This window comes from Siniperca chuatsi, linkage group LG19, assembly GCF_020085105.1.
Source record: "Siniperca chuatsi isolate FFG_IHB_CAS linkage group LG19, ASM2008510v1, whole genome shotgun sequence".
In the NCBI taxonomy this organism is placed as follows: domain Eukaryota; kingdom Metazoa; phylum Chordata; class Actinopteri; order Centrarchiformes; family Sinipercidae; genus Siniperca; species Siniperca chuatsi.
In genome coordinates, this window is record NC_058060.1 from 16,573,055 (window position 1) to 16,596,256 (window position 23,202).

Consider the following 23,202-nt stretch of genomic DNA (forward strand, 5'->3'; position numbering starts at 1 on the left):
AAAGGGACTGTATGAAAATGATAAGAGGGGAAAGGGGGTCACAAAAGGCAGAGGGTATTGTAATTTTTCTTTTGGTTGAGGGTAGTGTGGTCTGCAAATTGTATGCTCTTCTTGGGAGGGCAGGGTCTTTTGTTTTTTGTCTCATCTCAAATTTTTTTTCTCGCCCTAAATGCATAGTTTATTTCAGCCTTCCTTTGCAATATAGTAAACAGTTACATACTACATCAGAAAGACAACTTTCACTTGTGCCATGGTTCATAAACGTGCACTTTGGACAACAGTTCTGTCCCTGCATCAGGGTTTAATTATGTGTGCACTGGTGGCTCACATAAGAAGTTCCATTAAGATTTTAAGGTTTAGGTTGGGGTAAACAATTAAACAAGTCATTCATTCACAATTAGTAGCATAACTATTTTGACATGCTGTGGGAAGGTTGTAGCTTTTTCTAACCAAAGAGAAGGGTTAAAAAAACCCATTAATAACCCTGGGGAGGGCCTTGCTCCCCTCACCACACATCATTTCCGTACAGTCCCTAAAATAGTAGTACAAGTTCAGGTGCCTGACTCACAAAGCAGGATTACAAAGTAATCTGGATAATTTGGCTAATTAAATCCCAGAGTCCTCTTAAATCCTGAATCTGGGTTAAAGTAAGCTGTTTTACTTTCTCTTCTGGTCCAGAGAAAAGTCATCTTAAAGACATGCAAGCCCCCGTATCGCTCCCTTATCTTACCAAACGACAGCTGCAGACAAGCTGAGATGGCTGTAAAACACTAAGGGGACATAAAATAAATAAACAACAATAATAACACTTAGGTATCACAGCCTGTACTTAATGTTTATCAGGTGTCGTGGCGGCCATGACACCGTGCTGAGTAAGATTCTCTACAGGAGGCATCTTCTTGGCCCCGTCGCCAGCATGTGGGCACCGACAGGAGCTGAAAAGGCGAGACAAGAGATTAAGGAGGCAAGAAGCTTTGTCTGTGCACCCTCCCTGCTCAAACACAACAACCTCTCCATACATCCTCCCTCCCCCCACGCAACACACACATAGACTCTGCTCCCATTTTTTCTTATTACCGTAAGCACAAAGGGAAAAAAGGACAAAATAGTACTTACTAATGGACTAAAAATGTCCCCAACTCCCTACCCTTCCACTCCCCAACAGCCAGAAAAACCACTCACCAAATCTGTTCTCAGTCTCACTGTTGAGGACTACATTTAATCAATCATACAGTGCCCTATAAGGAATGGATTTTGGGACATCTTGTGAGACTGGGTGAAATGTGAGTTAATAGGAAGAGAGTCGGTGGTTGAGTGAAGAAGCCAGGCAGAGTAGGTAGTTAAAGAGCAGAACAGTGCCTTAGGGGTACTCAGTGTATCCGGACTCACACTGGGAAAAGTGTATTTATCAACTTAATAGCAGGTGTCTGATTGAACATGACTATGATTACAGTAAGTTGTTCCTTCTTTGGGCTCCTCTCCTCCTCCACCTCCTCTTACTCCTCATCATACTCCCCCTCACTGCTCCCTCCTGTTTTCCACCTCGCCATCCTCTACCTTCTTTTCAAAGCTACAGGAAGATGGTATGGTGGGTATTATCATTGTCAACACTAAGTGATTGAATTATTTTACATCAGTATAATATAATAAAGGCACAGATAATTTATAATTCACTTTACAAGGCATGTCAACAACCTGTGTGGGCAGCAGTGTTCTCAGAACTTCCTCACTGCTGCTGTCTATTTCTATTTATGTTTTTAATGGTAACTTTTACTATGTGCTTCATTGCAAAGTCTAATATCTGAGGAGAAAGACAGTTCAAGTAACCCTGATCTGGAGAAAAAGCTTGAATATCAGAAGCAGAAATGGTATTCTGAGAGAGAAACAAGTGAATAAACAAGAAGAGGAATCTGACTTGTGGAACATGGGGAGTGGGAGCCATTTAGCTGATAAGGCAGGGAAGGCCCTTCAGGTGTCTCCTGCTCCACTGCTGTGTAAATGAGCTCCAATTAAACAGGCGGCCCCTAGCTCAGGGTCTCCCTGCAGCCCTCCCCAGCCTCCTCAGCCTCCCCCAGCCCCTCGCTGCTCGCCGTAAGGCCCAACCCTCCCCATGGCTCCTGCAGCTGCTCGCTCACTCCCACTCTCTGTTTTTCACTCACACTGCGTGACCCAAAGGCCTGCTTAACTTGTGTGTGTATACACAGTTGTCTGTTGATGTGTGTGCTTCTCTATGTATGTCTGTGTGTTTGTTAGCCCTGCAGCATTTCAGCTTATTGTCAACTCTTGATAAGTGACAGCATGGTGGAAATGCTGCATCCCAGTGTTTGGTTGATTTGTGTATATTGCAGTAATTGCTCTGAAACTGGAAACTTATTATCACTATTGAAATTCAAACATGAAAAGTGAATAGGTTTTACTCTAATACTGATCCTAACTTACTGATCTTAGACCTTATAACCTGTATGTTGGAACTGTTGGAAGCGTCTCCGAACACTGACCAAACACAATATTAACGGTTTGCAAACATTGTCTGATTCCTCAGAAGGCCTTTGCCATGCAGCAACGGGGATCTGAGAACAGCGGGTGATTTGGCCAATTAGATGAGGCGGTGATTTAGGTGGCCAGATTGGGAGTGTCACTGTTGGCTGCTGGCCAGGACACTGGGGTTGCCACCCCTGCACCTCGAAAAGCCATGCCATGAGTTCCTAAATGACCACAGCGAGGGGAGAGGAGGGAATATAGATTTGATGACCAGTACTGCATTCATTTTTGTAAAATATTAGCTTCTTGGTCACAATGAGGCCTAAAGGGGCTTCAACAAGATTCTTTAGACAATAAAATGTCCAAAAGATAGTTTAAAAAATGTCCATTACAATTTCCCAGAGCTCAAGGTGACGTCTTCAAGTAGCTTTTTTTGTCTGACCAACTGACCAAAACTTAAAGATATTCAATTTACAATGATATTAGACACAAAAAGCTGCAAATTCTCACATTTTAGCTGATGTTTGGCAATTTTGCTTGATAAATGACATACCAACTTATTGACTAATTGTTTCAGCACTGCTGTAAATCCTGCAAATTTAGAATTTAACTACTGTATTTTACAATATATAAAAAAAGAACAGTACAGTACATTCCCACAACCTTTGTTATTTTATCGTAGTGATGAAAATTCAGTCTGAGTTTTGTCTGAAAAGTGCCATTGTTTACGGTGGATGGGTCAGAGCTACGTCAGACTCCAGCTTGTGTGCAACAGATTGCTCCCTACCTCCTACTGCACGAGGAAAGCACAATTACCTGTTCATGCCGAGGTATACAGGCCCTGTCAGCAGCACCTCGTGCATAATACATACCTGACATTCTGATAACGTTACCTGCCACATGTAACCAGTCACACTGTAAAAGGTGTTTGTCTCCTCCCCCGCCACTCCAAATGCTAGATATTTAAAATTAATGGCTGTGATTAAGATACTTTAAAACCCGCAAATGGTATATTTAAATATTAAGTCACATGTAATTAAGCAGGGAGAAATATTCATTCCCGTTGTTAGGGCAATTATAACAATTTCCATCAAGGGATTTCTCAGCTTGACTTTTGTTCTGAGCAATAGTGATTAACATTATGGTTAATTGAAGTCATTTTCCAAGACTTGGGGTATTTCTTATTCCCTGGCCTTAGAAAAAAGGAAGCTGGACAAAGCGGACACAGCAGGCCTTGTGTAGAGTCTTAAAGACATGATTTTCTCATCCCTGGTTCCTTCCTGTGAGCATATTTAACTGTGTGTAGGGGGGTCATCCCCAGGTGGCTGAGGAGGTCAGTTTCCCCTGTGGGAGCGGTGAATCAGTGGACAGTCGGAGATGAGTGCCCAGTGGGGAAACACCACTCAGGGTTTGCAGCCATTTCCTTACATCCCTCAGGGAAAAAAAGGGATTTGATGGTGTGATGTCCACCTTGTTGGGTGATAGCAGCCTTGTTACAACACACCACGTAATGTTTTTCTCCTCATCAGACAATCCTATTAATACTATATCAGTAATTAAGCTATTAACTGAGTGGTAAGTAAAAAACTACCACTTGTGGTTTCAATATAGTATAACAGTATAGTCACTACAATTGGATGTTTGACCTTCACTGTGCAGAATGAGAATCATGTATGTGCAGAGTTTGACACTAGATGGCTGTTTTCACATTCATCTGTTGAAGGGAGAAAGTTTCTCACCTTTAATCTGAGTTTAAGACATGTACATACCAACATGATTTTGTGACACCACAATTAGTGTGGCAGCCAGTCATAGCCATAGTACGCAACTTGCACAAGTGTGATGTGGAAACTTAAAGGCTCCAGTGCACAAACACTGAGAATGTACTTTTCAGTGAATGTAGTAGTTAAACTGGAAACAATATTTGCATATTAATAGATTCTGGACTTTCCCTAGGGAGAATTTCAAGGAATTTTAACAAGTTCATTTTTAATTTTGTGGAAAAACCATATTAACACAAATTATCATTCCAAGCAGAGTATTTTTAAATGCTCTTAAAAAATTGTCAAGACGGGGTCTTTACTATGAGCAGGATTGCATCAGCCCATATTGTTCCTGTATCAGGATATGTTGACAAGAAAATCCCACTTTTTTATTTCGCAAGAAGTTTGCCCACTGCCTCATGTGGTATTAACAACTGCCATTGTTGAGTTTAAGTTTTAATGGTGATGTGGTTGAGTAAATCATATAATGTGAGGCAAAAGTAACTAAGGCTGACATTGTCAGTCAAACTGACAAATTCAGATTGAATTTCTTATCCGTTTATGTGACAAGTTCTCCTTTATTGTTCATCATTTGCCAAAATTGACATTCCATTACTCTAAATCTGTTTACATGATGATGTGATGATGTGCCACGATATCAGCTAATTGCTCTTGTACAAAAAGTGTGCAGTCACATGGTGGCCACTCTGTTAAGATGCTCAAATCAAGACATAATTGTCCCCCAGCATTTACACCAGACACTACAACTCTATTTCTAAATCTGTCTTAGTGTAAGTAATACGCCTGCATACTGTCATGAGTGACACAGGCCTCTTCTCTGCTGCGCCATGACCCGTTTTAAAGATCAACGCCAGCCCATGAGCATACACCCAGCAGTTGTCCTCCCTCTGAATGTTATTACAGAGGGAAGCAAGGTCAGATTGCAGAGATGATGATACATGGGAAGCACTTTTAAAATAAGAAAGTCCTCTTTTTTTTTGCTGCTGCGTCGCATATTGACCTTGGCATTTCTGACAATAGCATCCATCACACACATGAAACCTTTCCAACAGGCAACACTGGTCTGCTGAGCAGCCAAGTGAATCAGATTAAGGAATAACACCAGTAGATGGATGCCTGACGTCAAAGCGGCAGAGGGATCAACCTCCCTGTTCCTCATGCATTCCACTTCCTCTGAACGCCCCCTGCACTGCCTGGCTGGGTCATGTTTCTCCAATTTTGACACAAATGATTAACGGCCACAGGATTACTGTGTTTTTGATCGATACAACAGCATAATGGCGGTAATTAATTTAGTGGAGTATTGAGAGGTTGTCGATTGAATCCTCTGCCAACCAGGGTCCATCAGTTTAGAATAAATAAAAGTTCTGTGAGAGTAAAGTCTCTATTAATAATTAAATCCCTCCCTTCATACTTTTCGTTTGTTTTTTGTTGAACATTATTTTTATTACAATTTACTATAATATGAACAGCCTGTCTTGTAATAAAGTGAAACTCAGTACCTTTATGGGCTTTCCAGCTAATCACTGCAAGACAACCCTTATAGGACTAATGAAATACCCATTCACTGCACAATCCTTGTTTTCGAATATCTTGTATGTCTGGTTTCAATCTTCGCATTATTGTAAAATAAATATTTTAAAAATCTCACAAAGAAATTACTCATTTTACGGGGATCCCAAAGTAAGGCTGATGGTTGCTTCGCTCTGGGGTTTGCAAGCAGCCTGAATTTGATCTCAGTAGTGCGCTAGTTGAGACACAGAATATCCTGCAGCACCTGAATAGGAGCAATGATGAATCTCTTAATGAATGATTTCATCACTTCATTCTTTTATTTAATTAAAAACACTATCTGTGTTTTTTTCTGAGACTAAAATGTCCCCATTAAAATCAAACCATGAAAAGAAAACGCAAAAGGTTTTAGTTGTAATGAGAATTTCTGACTGATTTGTTTTTAGGGATACTATAAACATTTTACTATCAAGATTGTTGTTCTTAGCAACAGAGTCATTCCCTCAGCTGCTTTCATGACACAATTTTTACTGATTATATAATGAATGAGAAAAACATTCAGTTAATGCTCAAGTTTCAGAGAGAAATACAGACTACAACAACACCGCCAAAGCTTTGTACAGGGTGCCAGCATGGAAAAAGACATTAACAGAGTGCACGTGTGTGTGCATGTAGGTGTGCGCCTGTGCATGCGCTGTGTGTGTGTGTGTGTGTGCGTGTGTGAGAGTATTTCAGAGAAGGGCTGCACTGAAGTGCTCAGCTGGGAGCATCCAGTCAGTGACCCCTGTCTTTCCAACTGTGTGGAGAGAACTCTTCAGTGTGCATGTGTGTGTGTGCGTGAGTAAGTGAGTGAGTGAGTGAGTGAGTCAGTGAGTGAGTGAGTGAGTGTGTGTTTGCAGGACAGAAAGAGAGAGACAAAGAGAGAGTGAGGTAGAAGTACAGCACAAAGAACAGAGGAGCATTGTGCGATGCTGAGCCTCCGCAGGGCCACTCGGAGCACGTTGTCCACATGCTGTGGCTCATGTAGCACGGCCTGAGGAGAAGTCCTGAACCGCACTGGCCTTTGCACTTTGCACTGAGACTGACTCACACAGGGCAAGGTGGCCGCCTCGTTGTATCTGTCTGGCCAGACCAGGTTCAACACACTCCCTAAGCTGTGGAGAAGCAGCACACTCACTGTACACATGGCGTTGTTTCTCATTTAACATTCAATACCGGTGCACTCTCCTCAGCACATTTATCTTCACAAGAATTTGAAGCAAGCACAGATTTGGCAAATTAAATTATATAATTTTAAATTGAAAACGGATAATGCATCCTAAGTCCTTAGAATGTTTGCTAAAATTTAGAAAATCAATTGTAAAATGTGTAAACAACACCCTAAAAATAAAAAACACAAAATGTTTTCTACTAAACATTAAATTGAAAATAATCTTCCTCTTCAACAATTATTTTCAAATTGCCCTGCAGATGCAAACAGCAGAATAGATGTCAAATGTTATTAATTAGAGCATGTCTAAGCATCTGTTGTCCTTGGCATGTAACATTTTTCTTTTAAATTAAAACCCCTTTTGATTTATCTAGAAAATAATTTTGACATATAGACCACGACTGAATATCTAGTTATTCTCTATAACATAGAGAATATATATATATATATATAATATTCTCTATATTAACATATAATATAGAGAATAATATAATAATATATAGAAAGAAGGAAAGAAATTTTTAAGAAATCCTCAAATTTTTTTATCTGCTAAATATCCATAACTACCCAACACCTAAAAAGTTTAGAAACCAAATATCATGAGTAAACCTTTGACCATACTGTAAGAACATGTGCAAATGCTACTCAGTTGATAGTTTTCAAAAGAAAGGGTAACTGGCATTCAAAATTAAATAAAGTTTCTGGACTTTGGGTCCAGAACTCTGGGTTTTGGAAATAAACATAAACATTATTTGCACAACAATTTCTTTCCTCCTCTGCTGTTACAACCAAAATTTGAAAATAAAAACATCTCCTATTTTTCCTTTTATCAGTCTCAGCATGATGGTGTTTTCCACAATCAAGTTTTACGGTGTGCCAGCAGGACACCATGTCCACAGGGACTCTCCGGAGAAAGAGGTGAGTACCAGGTGCTGCGAACCCTCTCATGCTATTACCACCACACTGTCATGGCTTTCTGTCCCATTTTACCTTGCATACACCCTCCCCCAAACCGCAAGACAACAGGATGGCACCACAACAGCTGCATGTTCTGCAGCATATTGCATAGTCTTCATGGATTTTCCTCCCCCTTCAGTTCTGTGAAATGGAGACTGCCTTGTAGCACAAAACATGGAGGACTCATTTTGTGTAGGCAACTTGCAAGCATAGAGGCACACAACTAAAATGGAGAGGGTGATTTCATTTTTTGGAGGGGTAAGAGAACGCATTAGTGTAGGGTTGCAATGGACCGAACAACATTCTCCTCAAACATGGACTTGGAGCACCCTCTACCCATCACAACTCAAAATGCAAGCCTACTCCAGAGTCCGCCCATTACTACGTCTGTAATTGTCTGGGAGCCAGGCCTTGCTCCTGCTCCCCAGAATTTTAACAGAAACCATGAGAGGGGAGGGTTCTTTAAAGGCTTCATCAACTGTGACCAACCGCCGTCAGCAGTAACCCATGTTATACAGGCCGCAGTTATGACACCCTCAAAGGGCTGCCCCCAAGGAGGCAGGCGACAGGGAGGGGGGTACAAGGGGAACAGGGCCTCAGAAGTTTCCCACCTTCCCTTGAACCGCAGCCGCACACCCTCGGCAGGAGGTGGACAGGGCAAGCTTTGAAAAATAACACCTTTGTGATCCCCAGTGTTTGGGGATGAATCGTGGTCTGCAGATGGCTCCGGATACTCTCTCCATGCATGGATAGGAAAGACAGAGAGGAGACAGAGAGCAGACTAAGCTCTTTTTCATCCATTTTGTACCTGAGAAAAATGTTTTTCACATGTCTGAGGATTGTAAAGTTTCCAATTAATATAATTTCTAAGTATTATCTAATTGTAAGATAATAGAGTATTTAAGTTTTTAAGTTATCTTATTATTTTATTCTATCAATGCAGTTTGTCCATCTAGAGACTGAAGATTGTATGCTTCAACAGAAGGTTGCAAAGACAATAGTCCATACTCAATAATGCTGACAACACGTGCAAATACAGTACCGAAAAACTTGCACACTAAATGCATACAAAGATGCTGAACAATAAGCAGTTTTATAATAGTGCCTCCTCTAACACAGTCATGATGATGAATATGGTCTGCAATTAAGTTATACGAAAAGCAGGCATGATTCTGAAAGTTCACACGTGTCCAGCATGTGGCTAGCTAATGGGCGTGAGTGCAAAACTAAGAAGCAGACATAGGAACGGGGAGCCAACAGTTTTGTACAGGGGGGGATAAATTATTACAGGCCCAGCAATGATGACAGCGTTTTTTCCTCAGTCTGGGGGAAGAAAACAGTGTGCTGAACTTCTAACCCCGGATTTTGAAATCATTTTTAGCTGCAGTTGACAGTCAGTAACCGGTACTTGACAGTGAGCTCACGAAGGCTGGTGACACTTTCCTGCGGCTCAGCGGGATCCTCGAATGATGCAGCCCTCTGTAAAGGTGATCGGCTGTTGTGCTGTTTTTCTTTCCTTCCTCTTGGCTCTTACTATGGAATAGAGGAGGTCTGACCCCCTCTCCACCTCATTTACATCTTTCCCTCTTTCTCGTTCGGTTGCTAGCATCATATAAAGATCAAATAATTCAAAGGCAAATGTCACAGTATGAATATACTCTTCTTAGTGACCAGTTAAGGGCCAATAATAAATATCAGTGACATAAATGATGGATTTTATTCAAGCAAAATAGCCAGCCTTATTTTGGGAATATTACTTCTTTTAAACTTTATTCACATGGGCCTTGTCTTGGAAGGTTTTCTATCCACAAATTTAATGTGATGATTGTGTTACAGTATTCATATAACAACTCAGCTTACAAAGTCAGTGTGAGTGCCAGTCTGGGAGCTCAGTGCAGAAGATAGTGCCTCGTAAGGCTTGTGTTGCCTCCAAACAGCTGTGGTGCCTCTTTTGTGTTATTTGAAGGGCCTGTTGCCCCTGCTCTATTCAGGGCTTTCACACCAGTCTCACTCACTTCTCACTCCCTGGGTTCCTCCTCACAGGTCATAAATTAAGCGGAGGGAGGGGAGGCTTGAGATCAGAGAAAAAAGATCAGTCAGGACCTCATTTCATTTCATTTTTAATCACAAATTCTGTGATACAACATCGCCGAAAGAGTCAAAGTTGCATAAGCAACAATATGAAGCAAACCTGCTGCTCAGAGGGTAATCCTCTGATGTAAAGACAACTCTGTGGATTTGTGAGTTAAGACAGAGCATTTGGGGTTTATCCACTTGGGGCCACACTGCTGCTGACACTATATGTTATTTTAATAAGTGTTGCGCGTTGTGGTTAATGTGGCCACAGCTCATGGCTCAGAGGTGCTTCAAGGCTGTGTGTGTGTGTGTGTGTGTGTGTGTGTGTGTGTGTGTGTGTGTATGTGTGTGTGAGAGAGAGCGAGAGACAGAGAGTTGGTGGGGGATGGGGGGGGTCACAGTATGGTTATGGTGACAAGCACTGGGATAATTCATACCGCCTCTCCTGTCAAAACAAAGACTACTTGAAGTGAATGAGGCCGGCAGCGACATACTTTAGTAACCGGAGAAATCTTTTGGTGCTGCATACTTTTATTTTCCTTCTTGTGTTCAGATGGACTTCATTCTCATTTTCATTTTTTTTAAAAATGCATCATGATGGACATATTGTATTCAGTAAGGTCGCCATACTCATCCCAGCAGTGCATACTGTGACAATGACTTAATGACATGAATAGTGGAAATATTGCACAGTTCAGTGGCTTGTATTGCGAGCTATTATCCCTTTGTGAAACATAAAGATCAAAATTATGAAATATCATGCGACACATGTGGGATCTATTCAGCGGTATCACAAAACTCCCATTGAAAAACGGTTAAATGGCTTTGCATGAGGCTGTGTACAGAACCATATGGACGCCTCCACATCTCCTCATTTCATACATGTTTCTTTTGACATCAATAATGCCTTGGTATCCAGTGGCGTTTGGAACGCATCCAAAACAATTATAAAGTTGCCGTGGAAACTGAGGTCCTGTGCCAGGGTGAGGCATACTGTCTCCGCTCAGATAACCGCATGGAAAGTCACAGCAAACAAAGCACTTGACAGGGGTGCAGAAAAGGGAGAAATAAAAAGAGGGAGGGAGGTGAAGAATGGGCAGAGGTGAAGAGACAGAATAACAAAAGCGGTGAATGTGGCAAATTTGGACATCCACAGATGATGAAAAACATACCCAATAGATTTGCATTTTTTGTGTGTGTGACAGACATATTGCATTAGAAAACCCTTGTAATGTGGACATTTCTAAGGCCTATTCTCCAAACATCACTAGAAAAAGTCAGATTTAGGCTGAGAATCAGTGTTGTGTTGAGGTTCAGTTAAGGGTTAAGTTTAGGCAGGTACAGTAACACTATGTGTGTGTTTGTGTGTGCATGAATGAACATTATCATGGCGAAGTAACACACAACTCCTCAGTGACACATGCAATTTTGTGTGTGGAACATTGGGACTGGTGTTATGTATTGTAACCTTATGCTAACCTAATGAACAAGAGGATGAAAGCGGTGTAATGGAGGCATTTTTACATTCATCTTTAGGCTCCTCATTATGCGCTGAATATGACAACCTCGTTAGGAGTGCACGAAAGATTACCCATGCGGGTAAAGAGCACCACCTTCACGCAAAAAAAACCCCCACAACACAGAAAAATTGTAAAACAGGTAGGAATGTAGAGAGCAGAGACTGTACAATTGGTGCACACAGACACACACACACACACACACACACACACACACACACAAACCCCTGGTGGGAGTAACTGGGCTCTTGGAGTCAGAAAGACAATCTGAATGGCTTTCAAAGACCCCTGACTGTCCGGTCTGTTTATTCAGATGGGAGCATAGAACGCCACCATTTCAGAGTCATTGCATTACTTTGTTTTGATCTCACTGATGAAGAACATAAGTTCCAGTGTTCTGCTTGGGCAGTTGGGGTGATAAAACAGGCCCTTGATGCTACCATCAGTTCAGCTTTATTTCACCTGTGATGTAGTGTGTTTAAAACTTAATTAACCATATACCTAAAAATGTTAAACTATATAGCTATTGTAAAAAATATAAGCAAGTATTCATGCTTTATGTAATACATTTGTTTATTTGTACAGCAGAAAACACACTACTTATTGTGTATGCAGTGTTTTCTAGGCTATGTCAGGTCACTATAGGCAATTACTGTAACATGAATCAATTAAAAGATGTTTTTAGTTGTCTGCGCCTGAAGTGTCAGCAGATCTGCGTGCGAGTCATCATTTGTTCTCATTAGTGTTTCTTAGAGAAATCAGCAGCGCTTGAGGAAATCAGGTAATTTGTATTCGCAAATAAGGATACTCGACCCAACAACGTCATGTCATTTGTAACAGAGTAGTAAGTGTATTTGTGTGTGCGTACTGTGTGTATATCAGTGTGTCTATTTGTGACTATTTTATTTTAAAATGAAAAGGCAATTTCTGCATTTGTCATAGTAATGGCCATGAGGCTGAGCATCATTAGCTCAACACTGCTCTCCAGTGGACAAAAAGTATAATAACCTACACATAAAGTTCAAGCGCACATCAGATTTTTCTCTTTAAGATGTAGTTATGTTACTGCCTAAAGGTTTGTAACAGTATGACTTATTTCAACTATTATAAACCATCAATGTCTTTCAGATAGTATGTGATACAGTGCAGCATAAGACTCTAAAAATGAACTTTTACATTAGATTGCTTTTTGTTTTTGACATAAAATTTGCTCAGCTACTTGGAAGGGGTTTGATTTTTGACAATGTTGACATTGAGCTTATCAAATACTGTCACATCAGGATAGTGACCCTGCTAAAAGGGGGATATTTTCAAATTGGAAGAGCAGTCTGGTTAAGCACTGACAAAATAATCTGGGATTAATGACAAAATAATCAGTCTCCAACACAATACAAGATGACTCACTTTCAAGAAAACACTGCCACCTTCCTAATAATGAACTGAGCACAAGAAATGAACAGACGGTAACATTCATGACTTATTTAACGCACTTTGTATCATCACCTTCCTAACTTTTCTCCCAGGAAACCACACCAACAACAGCTCCCTTTAAGTGGCCTTGCCTATATTCTCCCCCCAAGTTACATCAAAAGGAATCCAGCTGTTTTTAAATGTTCTGATGAGTGCAACCTTGATCTATGCACAAACATATCCAGAGAACTATTACCTTCATGTCTCTATTGCTTGTGTATGCAGCTGAGTGACACAGAGTACAGCTTTGTGGTTACAGCTGTTAACAATTATTCTCCCACTGCATTGTAGCGAAAGGACAACCATATTGTCTCTCATGACATGCAATTTGCTAGAATACAGTAGATGTAACACAATCAGTGATTGACATCCGATAGTATAAATATAACCTTAACAGAACCATGTTGAAGTGTCCTTGGGCAAGACACTGAACCCCAAATTGCTCCTGAAACAAGTACAGTCCATTTACCATACACATATTGTTTTTAGGATGGGTTATAGGGATATCTACAGGGATATTAAGACTTAAAAACACTATCCTCTAAAAACATTTCTGTAGCATTCATGAGCATGTAATAAGGATATGTGTCATTGGCTGTATGACTTACATTCAAGACGATGTACCACACATTTAAAAACATTCAGTTCTTACTAATTACAGTACAGCTGAGAATTTCCTACCCTGGTGATCTGTGCAGCTATGCAGTTTAATGTGATGTTCATTGAGTTTCATCACCCTGGCTACAAATATCTTATGGCCACTGTGCAACATATTCTTATATGCAACCATGCAATGTATTAATGTTTACATGTTTTTTGGTGAGACATTTTAAAATCTGAATGTCTCGTCCAAAGACCTCAATGGATTGACCAAAACACCACAGTTGAAAGAGCAAGGTTCCTGTGAAAGGACAGAGTTGCACAGTGCAACATGATCTGCCAGCTTGATATCAACTTTCTAGAGTGTCAACATCAATCCACAATGATCACCATATGGAAGTTGTGTTAACCTTTCCACTTCTCATTTCAGATTTAGATGAGTAATTTAAATATAGTGTGTGCACATGTGTGTGAGTGAATGTCTGGATATGAGTGCTGGGGCAGGTGTTAATCAATCAATCGAACTTTATTTCTACAGCACCTTCCAACAACCAAAACTGAACCAAAGTGCTGTACAACATTAAAAACAAGATTAAAAATAAAATAATGATAATAACAAATAATAATAAATGTACAACTAGGTCAGCAGAGCACATTACAACATTAAGATAAAGAGAAGTGTCACAGGGCCACTAAGTGTTAAAAGCTATTCTAAATAAGTGGGTTTTAGGTTTGGCTTTGAACAAAGGCAGGTCAGTGATGGAACGTAAGTCAATGGGCAGAGAGTTCCAGAGTTTTGGACCGGCCACTGCAAAAGAACGGTCGCCCCACTGTTTGCACCGGGACCGGGGGACCTCCAGCAGATGTTGCCCAGTAGATCGTAGAGCTCTGCCAGGTCGGTGAGGGCTCAAAATCTCACACAAATAGGAAGGTGCAAGGCCATTGACTGCATTAAAAACAAATGTCAAAATTTTAAAATGAATTCTGAACTGGACAGGGAGCCAGTGCAGGGAGTATAGGACAGGTGTGATGTGCTCATGTTTCCGACTGAGGTGTTAGGAGGTAGGGAACTGATCTAAAGGGTACCGTCTAGACCTGCTCTATAGGAAAAGTGCAACGAGATACCTTCTGTTATGATTTGGCGCTATATAAATAAATAAAATTGAATTTAATTTAATCTTCAGTTTGGATTCCATGTTATACGGTATATTCTTTAGTAGAAAATGAAGAACACCCCTTTATTTTGATTTAATTTTATGCCTTTTTAAAGATACAAAAACTAATTCACAACAATAGGCATACAGTAAAAAAAAAACCCTGCTGTAACTATCTGAAATAAAATACAGTATATGATGTAGATATTGAGATTTATTATAAACATTGTTTTTGTAAAATGTAATATGAGATAATACTGTAATACTTTTTCACTCTGCTGTCCTTGTCTGTGTTATTGGTGACATCTTTTAAGATGTAAAATGAACAAACCAATGCATTGTGCATGCTTTCTATACTGCAGACTGTTTAATTATGCATTTATTTTGGGCTTTTTGCCTTTATTTGATAGGAACAGCTGAAGAGAGACAACAAATGTGGGTGTCCCGCAAATTGCCACTTAGTGATAGTCTGACGTGTTCTATTATATTCTGTTCTAGTCTATTCTACTCTGTTCTGTTGAGTTCACTTCTATACTCCGGTCTTGTCATTGGTGCATAAAAATGGGAAGTGCGATGACGTCGACCAATGACATTATAGGTTTATTCCGTAGGCTTGGTTCCACCGGAGTGGCCTGTTATTTTAAGTAGCAGGTGAAATATCGGTGAGTAATTCTGATTCCGATAGATCAGCTGTCTGTTTTATGGCAAATATAAACTGTATAGGCAATAATGTAAGTGTTGACGACTGCGTCGCTTTTAACAAGTCGCCGTGTCCTTTGAATGAAAAAGTAGGCAGTTTAAACCTCGGCGTGCGCTCTCTTTACCAGCTGACGAAACATTCAAAGGCAGTAAACATCACACTTATAATCGGTCACAGAGATCTGCATTGAAATGGCCTACACATTGGAGACGGGCGGTGTAGCTTGTGTTGGCTTTAGGCCTGTTGTTGACGTGTAAATAAACGGAGTAAGAGGATTTCTCATGGTGGTGTCTTCCCGTCAGAAGCCCGTCACTTCCAGATACGAATATCTGTGTCGCCCACCATGTAGGTCTGCAGCAGCTGCTTCGCCGCTTGTTTACGCCTTAACAAGGGCATGAACACGATAGTAGAGAGGACAAGGGTGCTCCAGGCTGTCCTGTTTCCGTTGACAATACAACAAAGACAGATAGAGAAACCCTATACCGCTGTCCATCTGCGGCGATTGATCTCACCTAAATAAGTACAAAATGGCGCTATATCTAATTTAAACATCCCATTTATGGACAGGTCTCCCTCCAGTCTAAGAAAATGAATATGTATGCTGTGCCCAGCCCGGGAATACCAGGCTGTCCACCAGGATTAGAATATCTGACTCAGGTAAGAATTACAACTAATTAAGTTTTTGTTTTCATTACAAATGTTTAATGTAAGTAACGCATGTTAGTGCCACTTATACACAAGGTCTGTTCATTTGTTCAACAAGGGCAGAGGAAATAAGAAAGTATCACCTTCCCTTTCGTTCCCTAAAAATTTAACATCATAATATGTCCAACTAGTCCAGTGGCACAGTAAAAACTAAAGAAACAGGTTGCCCATACTATGAAAATGTACCCCCGTCTCTCATAATGTGGGTAACAACTTCCTTTTTAGATGAGTAAGTCACTTTGAAATACTGATAATTTATCGCTGCCTTTAACTTTTCCCTTTAAACTTTCTTTGAAACACATTTCATCAAACTAACTAGTTTTAAAACATATTCACCCAAAATGTGAAAATACAGATATTATAATGCACTGATGCTACAAAGATAGGCCTTTTTCATGAAAGACATTTTGACATGTCACAGTCGGAAAAGCACAGGTGTAAATAATCAAATTAATGGTGGCTGAATTCCATTAAGCTGCTTCAGTTTCACTCAATTAGTGGGAATGATCATTTTTGTATCACAATTTTCATATTTACTGAAAACACTATTAAAATGATGATGATGTGACATTTGTTGGGGTCTGTACTAAACAAACATGTTTTCTTATTCTGGGAAAATAAGACTTGTAGGCCAGGGCATCTCTGCAGCACTACAGTACTTCATTATAAATTGCAGCTTTTGCGGTGTGGATATTGCACTTGGCCATACTGCGAATTCGATTAATTGCGCAGCCCTATTTATCATTAATATGTATTAGTCTGTAATACGGAAACAACCTAATTTCCAACCAAGGCAGGTCGGATCTATCACACTTGAACACACTGAGCTGTTTTAGGGAGTTTAGAGCGTCCCACTGAATCAAAGTAACCAAAGACGTCAGGGCACATGGTCAGTCAGACCCTGAGTTTTCAACCCAGCCAGCTGCAGCTAGAGCACATAAAGGAACTGCAAGTACTGCCGCTGTACAGTGTCACCCACAGGCCATTAGTACAACACGCTGTGTTATTTCTGTTATAGATCTAGATCTAGATCTAGATCTCTCTCTTTTTTTTTTTTTTTTTTTTTAGGTTTGGCAGAGTATTCATTTAATAGCGTTTAAACATACTGTACTACGGGGGGGTCATGCACATGGACAGAAGTGGAGACAGGAAACAAAAACTGATCGTTTGATCATGAAGCCTGATGTAACTGTATAATTCTCATGTTTATCAGTGAAGTGTATGAACTACACTGCAGACTTGAGTCTCTGGTTACAGCTGTTACTCTGTTAACAGCAAACAGAGTGACAGCTGTCTCATGAACGGGTCCATCGCTGGTTGAATGGGCATCGGTAGATCCATGTATCCTCATCTCCTGTATGCGCGCCCAGGTGCTGTCTCACTCCCTCTTCCTCTCCTTGCAATTTTCATGCATTAGTTCAGTGTTCCTGTAGTTGCTGTGGCTGCTTCGATAGAAAGTATGTTGGCGTTCATGTTTGCTGTCTGGTTGTGAAACACTCTAAAATTGTTATATAGGCCTATATTAGATATAAATGATCCTGGCTATTCAAATGAATGCAAAAACCATGAATGTCACACAGCATTTTGTATGATGTCATTAAACAGACTAGACTAATAGAATAGTTTCTCTCAGTATCCCCAACTTTGACTGACTTCCAGTGTCCCTGAGTCTAACTGTTTACTGTAAAAAAGGGTCTATTGGAAAGGAAGTTGCCAATTAGTTGATGCTGCTGTTGTCACCCCTCTAACAGCCCTCACTTCTGCAGATTGAATGCCTAGAAACTGTACTATGCAAACAATTTCTCTGTTGGAGGTGCTTTTATACACTTCAGTGGTGTTTGACAAGTACATAACAATGTCCACAGAAAAACAATGTACAGGTCCACTGAAAAAAAGAAGCGACTCCACTGCATATGTTTATAACCTGCACTGCAACACTGTACTAATCTATTTTAACAGCTCAGTGGCCTACAACATCTTTTACTGGCCAGATGTAAAATGTAAGCATGTTTATACAAACTTGTTTTTTAAACTATACCTACTCCACTGAACTGCTGCATTTTAAAAAGACAAAAATGCGTAAACTTGAATCCTTTGTATGTGGTTATCTGGTTTCCTAGGTGGATCAGCTACTCGTCAAACAGAAAGTTGAGCTTGTTGAAGGTAAAATATGTAAACACGCATTGACTTCTGATGAAATATTTATGCTGCTAGTTCTGTCAAGTACAGGTGGGTTTAGCAATGACATCTTCATACGTATTGTTCGTCCATGCAGCCCTTGTAGGTTTCGAAAGCAACAACAAGTATGAAGTCCGTAACGCCATGGGCCAGAATGTGTTCTACGCTGTCGAGGAGAACGACTGTCTGAGTCGACAGTGTTGTGGTCCCATGCGCTCCTTCACCATCCACGTCCTCGACAATTTTGGACAAGAGGTCATCACCATAACCAGGCCACTTAAGTGCATGTCTTGCTGCTTCCCTTGTTGTCTACAAGAGGTGAGTGAAACCACTTTTAGACATGCTCACTTTGTGTCCATGAAATTACAGTGTTTGAGGTGGTTTTTGTTTACCATATCCATTATTGTTTACACTTGACGTCGTCTAGTTTGACATGTTCCTTTCAAACACAATTTTTTGTGAGGATATGACCACAAATCACACTCTGTTCTCCCACAATCCCTCACTCAGCTGGAGGTGCAGGCTCCCCCCGGTAACACAGTGGGGTACGTTATGCAACAGTGGCACCCGTTCTCCCCAAAATTCATCGTTGCAAACGAACACACTGAGCCTGTACTGAAGATCCATGGGCCCTTCTGTGGATGGAGCTGCCTTCCAGATGTTGACTTTGAGGTGGGTTTATCTAAACCCAGAAATCCATTAAATTTGTGAAAACATGACACGGTAACATTCTCGCCCTCTGGACATTTTTTTGTAAGGGATCCTCCTCGTGCTCTGAAGCAGGAAATATGTTTCCAATCAGAGCGGGCTGTAGCTTGGATGAAGCCATCGCACAGGGCATGCTCTTGTGTGGTACAGTGTGGCCATTGTTCCACGGCTCAGCTGGTTTTATTAGATTGAGCTGTGAAGGGGATTTGGGTCAGTGATAGAGACCTTTTACCAGACCCAGAGGAGGGGTAACTGAAGCATGATATTACCATCCCCGTTCCTCTCTAGCTGCTTTGAAGTCATTACTGGTATACAAAACTCAAGTTACTGTGGCAGCGAGCAAAAACCTCAAATTGGATGGAATTATAAAGTGTTCCACGATCTCCCTCCAATAAAACCAAACAAGTCTAGGGATTGATCTTTATCCTAATGCAACACATGTCAGCATTTTTTCTTCTCTTCTAACTCTTTCTGCAGATTTTGACAATGGATGAAGTTAGTAAGATTGGGAAAATCAGTAAGCAGTGGACAGGACTTCTTCGGGAAGCATTCACAGATTCAGACAACTTTGGTATCCAGTTCCCCATGGATCTGGATGTGAGAATGAAGGCTGTGATGATCGGTGCATGTTTTCTCATTGTAAGTAAAGTAATAAGCATTTTTTTTTTGTCTTAGGATAATCAACATGTCAAAAAAAGTAACACAATTACTTAAAGCTCAATTCCTGTACATTTCTTTTTTTGGATTCGCTCATAGCAAAATAAGAGTAACTATTGCCATAATGTGGCTGTTACAGATGCAGTATTCTCATATGACCCAGCTTTCATGGGTAGTCGGAAATTTCATGTAGAGTACCTACCGCGTAATGTACCACTGAGCCAATCACCACAAATGCAAAACAGCTTGTCAGAGCTACTTTCCCTAGTAGCACAAGTCACATTTGCTAAAATGCTTAAATGGTAAAACCTCAGCATGTTTTTACAGTTAATTTGGTGATGCCATATCGGTGAATAAATTCTATACCATGGCTGATATATTTTACGCCATTATTTGGCATTAGATCTGTGTCAATTTAATGCTTTTGCTTTTCTATTGACTCTTTCTTCTTCTTCTTTCTATACAGGATTTCATGTTCTTTGAGACTACTAACTAGGAGCCAAACAGGATATCCATGTAAGCATACAACATTCCTGGAAGAACAAGGCCACAAAGCCATAACGATCAGTCCCAAATGCCCTAACATAGAACAACCTTCAAATGGATAGCTTAAAGAAAGTACCCAAAGGTACATAAATGTTATAACTTTGCATGAACAATGAAATAGAAGGTTTGTTTTAGTCTTAGCTGCTCAGGTTGGTTGTTAAAACACGTTACCAGGCTGTGAATGCACAGTACGTGTTTTTAGACAATGTTTGTGAGGAAGTTTTCATTTGTTTTTATATTATGGTTGCAGAGCCCATCTGGGCCCAGAACCTTTAGTTACTACTAATAAAAAAAAAACTTGAATAGAAGGATCACATCCATATACAAGTAAATGAAAAGGGAACTCCATTATAGGCAAGTGCTGTTATACAGTTTGTGAAAGACACATTAGTGTCATTATGGTTAGTAAAGGGGGTCAGCCAAATAGCACTTGTGTAATTTGGTCATATTAATAGTCATGATGTTAATTTATATAGGACAATATGCTTGTAGCTATATTGTGTGAGAACTGAAAGACTTATGTAATGTAGTAGTTTGTAGTTCAGATATTTAATGCTCTTATTTGTTGATTTTATATTTTGATCTGTTTAATAATTTGTCAACATAGAGCAATGTGTGTGTGCACTGCTTTGTGTGTCTGTGTGCTATGAGTGTACTTGTGTATGTGTGTGTTTTAACTGAAACAAACTATCACAGGATACAATAATATTTTCGATGCCATAATAATTATGCATTGTCAACTCTGTAGAGGTTGTTTAGGGAACAGATGGGTTATGGCTTGATGTAGTGTCCCAGTCTTGTCCACAAGAGGGAGCTAGCTGTTCATTTAAGAATTACCCAACACAGCCCAAATGGACAAACTAAATACCTGTTTATGCCATAGGTTTTTATTTAAATATTAGTGTCTGATGACATTGTATATTTTTTGGACAAACTCAGGTTGATGCATGCTATTTTGTTATAGTGTTGGCTACTGCTGGCTCGGGAATTACACACCTACACCTGATACTATGAATATGAAGATAGAATATTTTGGAGGCGGTTTTGTACATTAAATCATCTAAATATCCATATTTTGCATACATTTCCTGGTGTATCAACTTGAATTTTGATCCTTCTCACGTTACACATGGTGTGACAGCTCTACATGTGTCAAAAATGCAAAAGTTAAATACATGTACGACTTTAATTTCCATCAGTTGGCCATTGATACTGCTGTGCACCGTGCTTCATGGTAAAATTCAAATATGATTAAATGAGTATGGCCATCAGTCTGATTAGGGATGGTATAAAGTAAAGTATTGGAGACATCAACATTAAAGCTAAAGCTCTTTTGTAGCATCATGATAAAGTGTTTTTCTCCACATGTATGTCATCTGTGGTTCTGGAAAACTGGGGAAAAAACATCCACCTTAATTAATTAAAAAACTTTAAAGGGAATGTTCACCCCAAAATCAAAAATACATAATTTACCATGAAGTGCTATTTATCCATCTAGATTGTTTTGGTGTGAGTTGCTGAGTTTTGGAGACATTGGTCGTAGAGATGTCTGCTTCTTTTTTATTTTATGGGACTATATGGCATTTAGCTTGTGGTGCTCTAAGCGCCATAAAATACATTTTGAGAAACTCAACAGCAATGTCTCTTGCCAGAATCATGACCCGGTTACTCAAGATAATCCACAGATTTGTTGAGGACTACCAATAGTTCCTACATGAAACTGCTCACAACAAATCTGTGGATTACCTTGAGTTTTTCAAATTTATTTCTTTGGCGCTTTGAGCACCACAAGCCAAGTGCATATAGTGTATATATTCTCATTATATAAAAAAAAAAAATGCAGACATCTCTACGGTCGATATCTCCAAAACTCGGCAACTCATACCAAAACAATCTAGATGGATAAATAGCACTACAGGTAAGAGGAAAAATATGTATTTTTGATTTTGGGGTGAATGGTCCCTTTAACATATATATTAAGTCTTATAAGCTTAAAGGCTTTTATTTTTGTAAAAAAAAAAATAATAATAAACTACCAGTTGGAAGAGCTAATGTTTCCAGTGTTGGGTTAAATCTTCTTCTTATGTCAACAGTGTTTTATTCTGCCTTTTAATATAACAACTTGTTTGTAGAATTACCTTAAGTGGATTTATCTCACTAGTTATGAGCAGCTTTTTTAAAAACTTGATTTTAAGACTAAATACATGATTAAGTAGTTAAGATGGATGTTTTTGCAATCTGTTCTGTTTTCATGGCATAAGTTGTTAAGAAACTACTCAATTTAAGTAAATTTGAATTACACTGTTAACCATTAAGATTAGCCTGATCATTTGGCATGTCTTGTTGGGTTGGATGCATTAATAGTATAAGATGCTGGTGCTATGTCCTCTGAAGGCTCTTTGATTGTGTTTTAAAAGCCAAAAATTAAAGTCAGAATGTGATACAAAGGGAATTTAGCTATTCCCAATTAGTTATATATTTAAAAAAAATGTTCAAGTACTTATTCTTCTACTTTTGCACTAATACTGTGAACTAAAACCATTTTGTCACGCAATGAATGCAAACAAACTCTGTGAGCTAAGCTTCAATTGTGCAAATAGTCCATGGAAACACTTCAATAAAAAAATAATATTGTGATGTGTGCCGTTCTTTTGGTGTTTTGTTTCTTCAATCAACAAATCCATTTTGCATTAAAAACCACTGATCCTCAAAAAAGATTTTTCTAAAACATTAGTACTCATTATCAGGGACCTATAGTCCTTTCAATACAGTTTGTAACTGAGAGTGTTACAATGGTCAGACCTTGTAAATGGTCATGTAAAACCACTGAGCCCTGCTTGTTAATTAGTTGAGTTCACCAGCTACTGTAATTGCCACCTTCACCTTTTTTAAGCAATTTTCTTGAACGATCCTTGTGAAATGTGAAGGTCTTTTTTGGTCTTTTTTT

General features: G+C 39.7%; 1 protein-coding gene across 5 annotated transcripts; it reads left to right on the plus strand.

Annotated features, from left to right (window-relative positions):
- Window positions 1-15,301: 15,301 nt before the first annotated feature.
- On the plus strand, window positions 15,302-22,892 carry si:ch73-206p6.1 (phospholipid scramblase 1). Of its 5 annotated transcripts, none has more exons than XM_044176460.1 (7): window positions 15,302-15,423; window positions 16,029-16,118; window positions 18,287-18,329; window positions 18,442-18,662; window positions 18,855-19,016; window positions 19,530-19,691; window positions 20,176-22,892. In XM_044176460.1, the coding sequence occupies exons 2-7, from the start codon at window positions 16,050-16,052 to the stop codon at window positions 20,203-20,205; spliced, it is 687 nt and encodes a 228-aa protein (XP_044032395.1). In that variant the 5' UTR covers window positions 15,302-15,423; window positions 16,029-16,049; the 3' UTR covers window positions 20,206-22,892. The 5 variants fall into 5 exon arrangements, with proteins under 5 accessions (XP_044032395.1, XP_044032394.1, XP_044032396.1 ...); XM_044176459.1 differs by lacking the exon at window positions 15,302-15,423 and adding an exon at window positions 15,439-15,492; XM_044176461.1 differs by lacking the exon at window positions 15,302-15,423 and adding an exon at window positions 15,514-15,806.
- The last annotated feature ends 310 nt before the right edge of the window (window positions 22,893-23,202 follow it).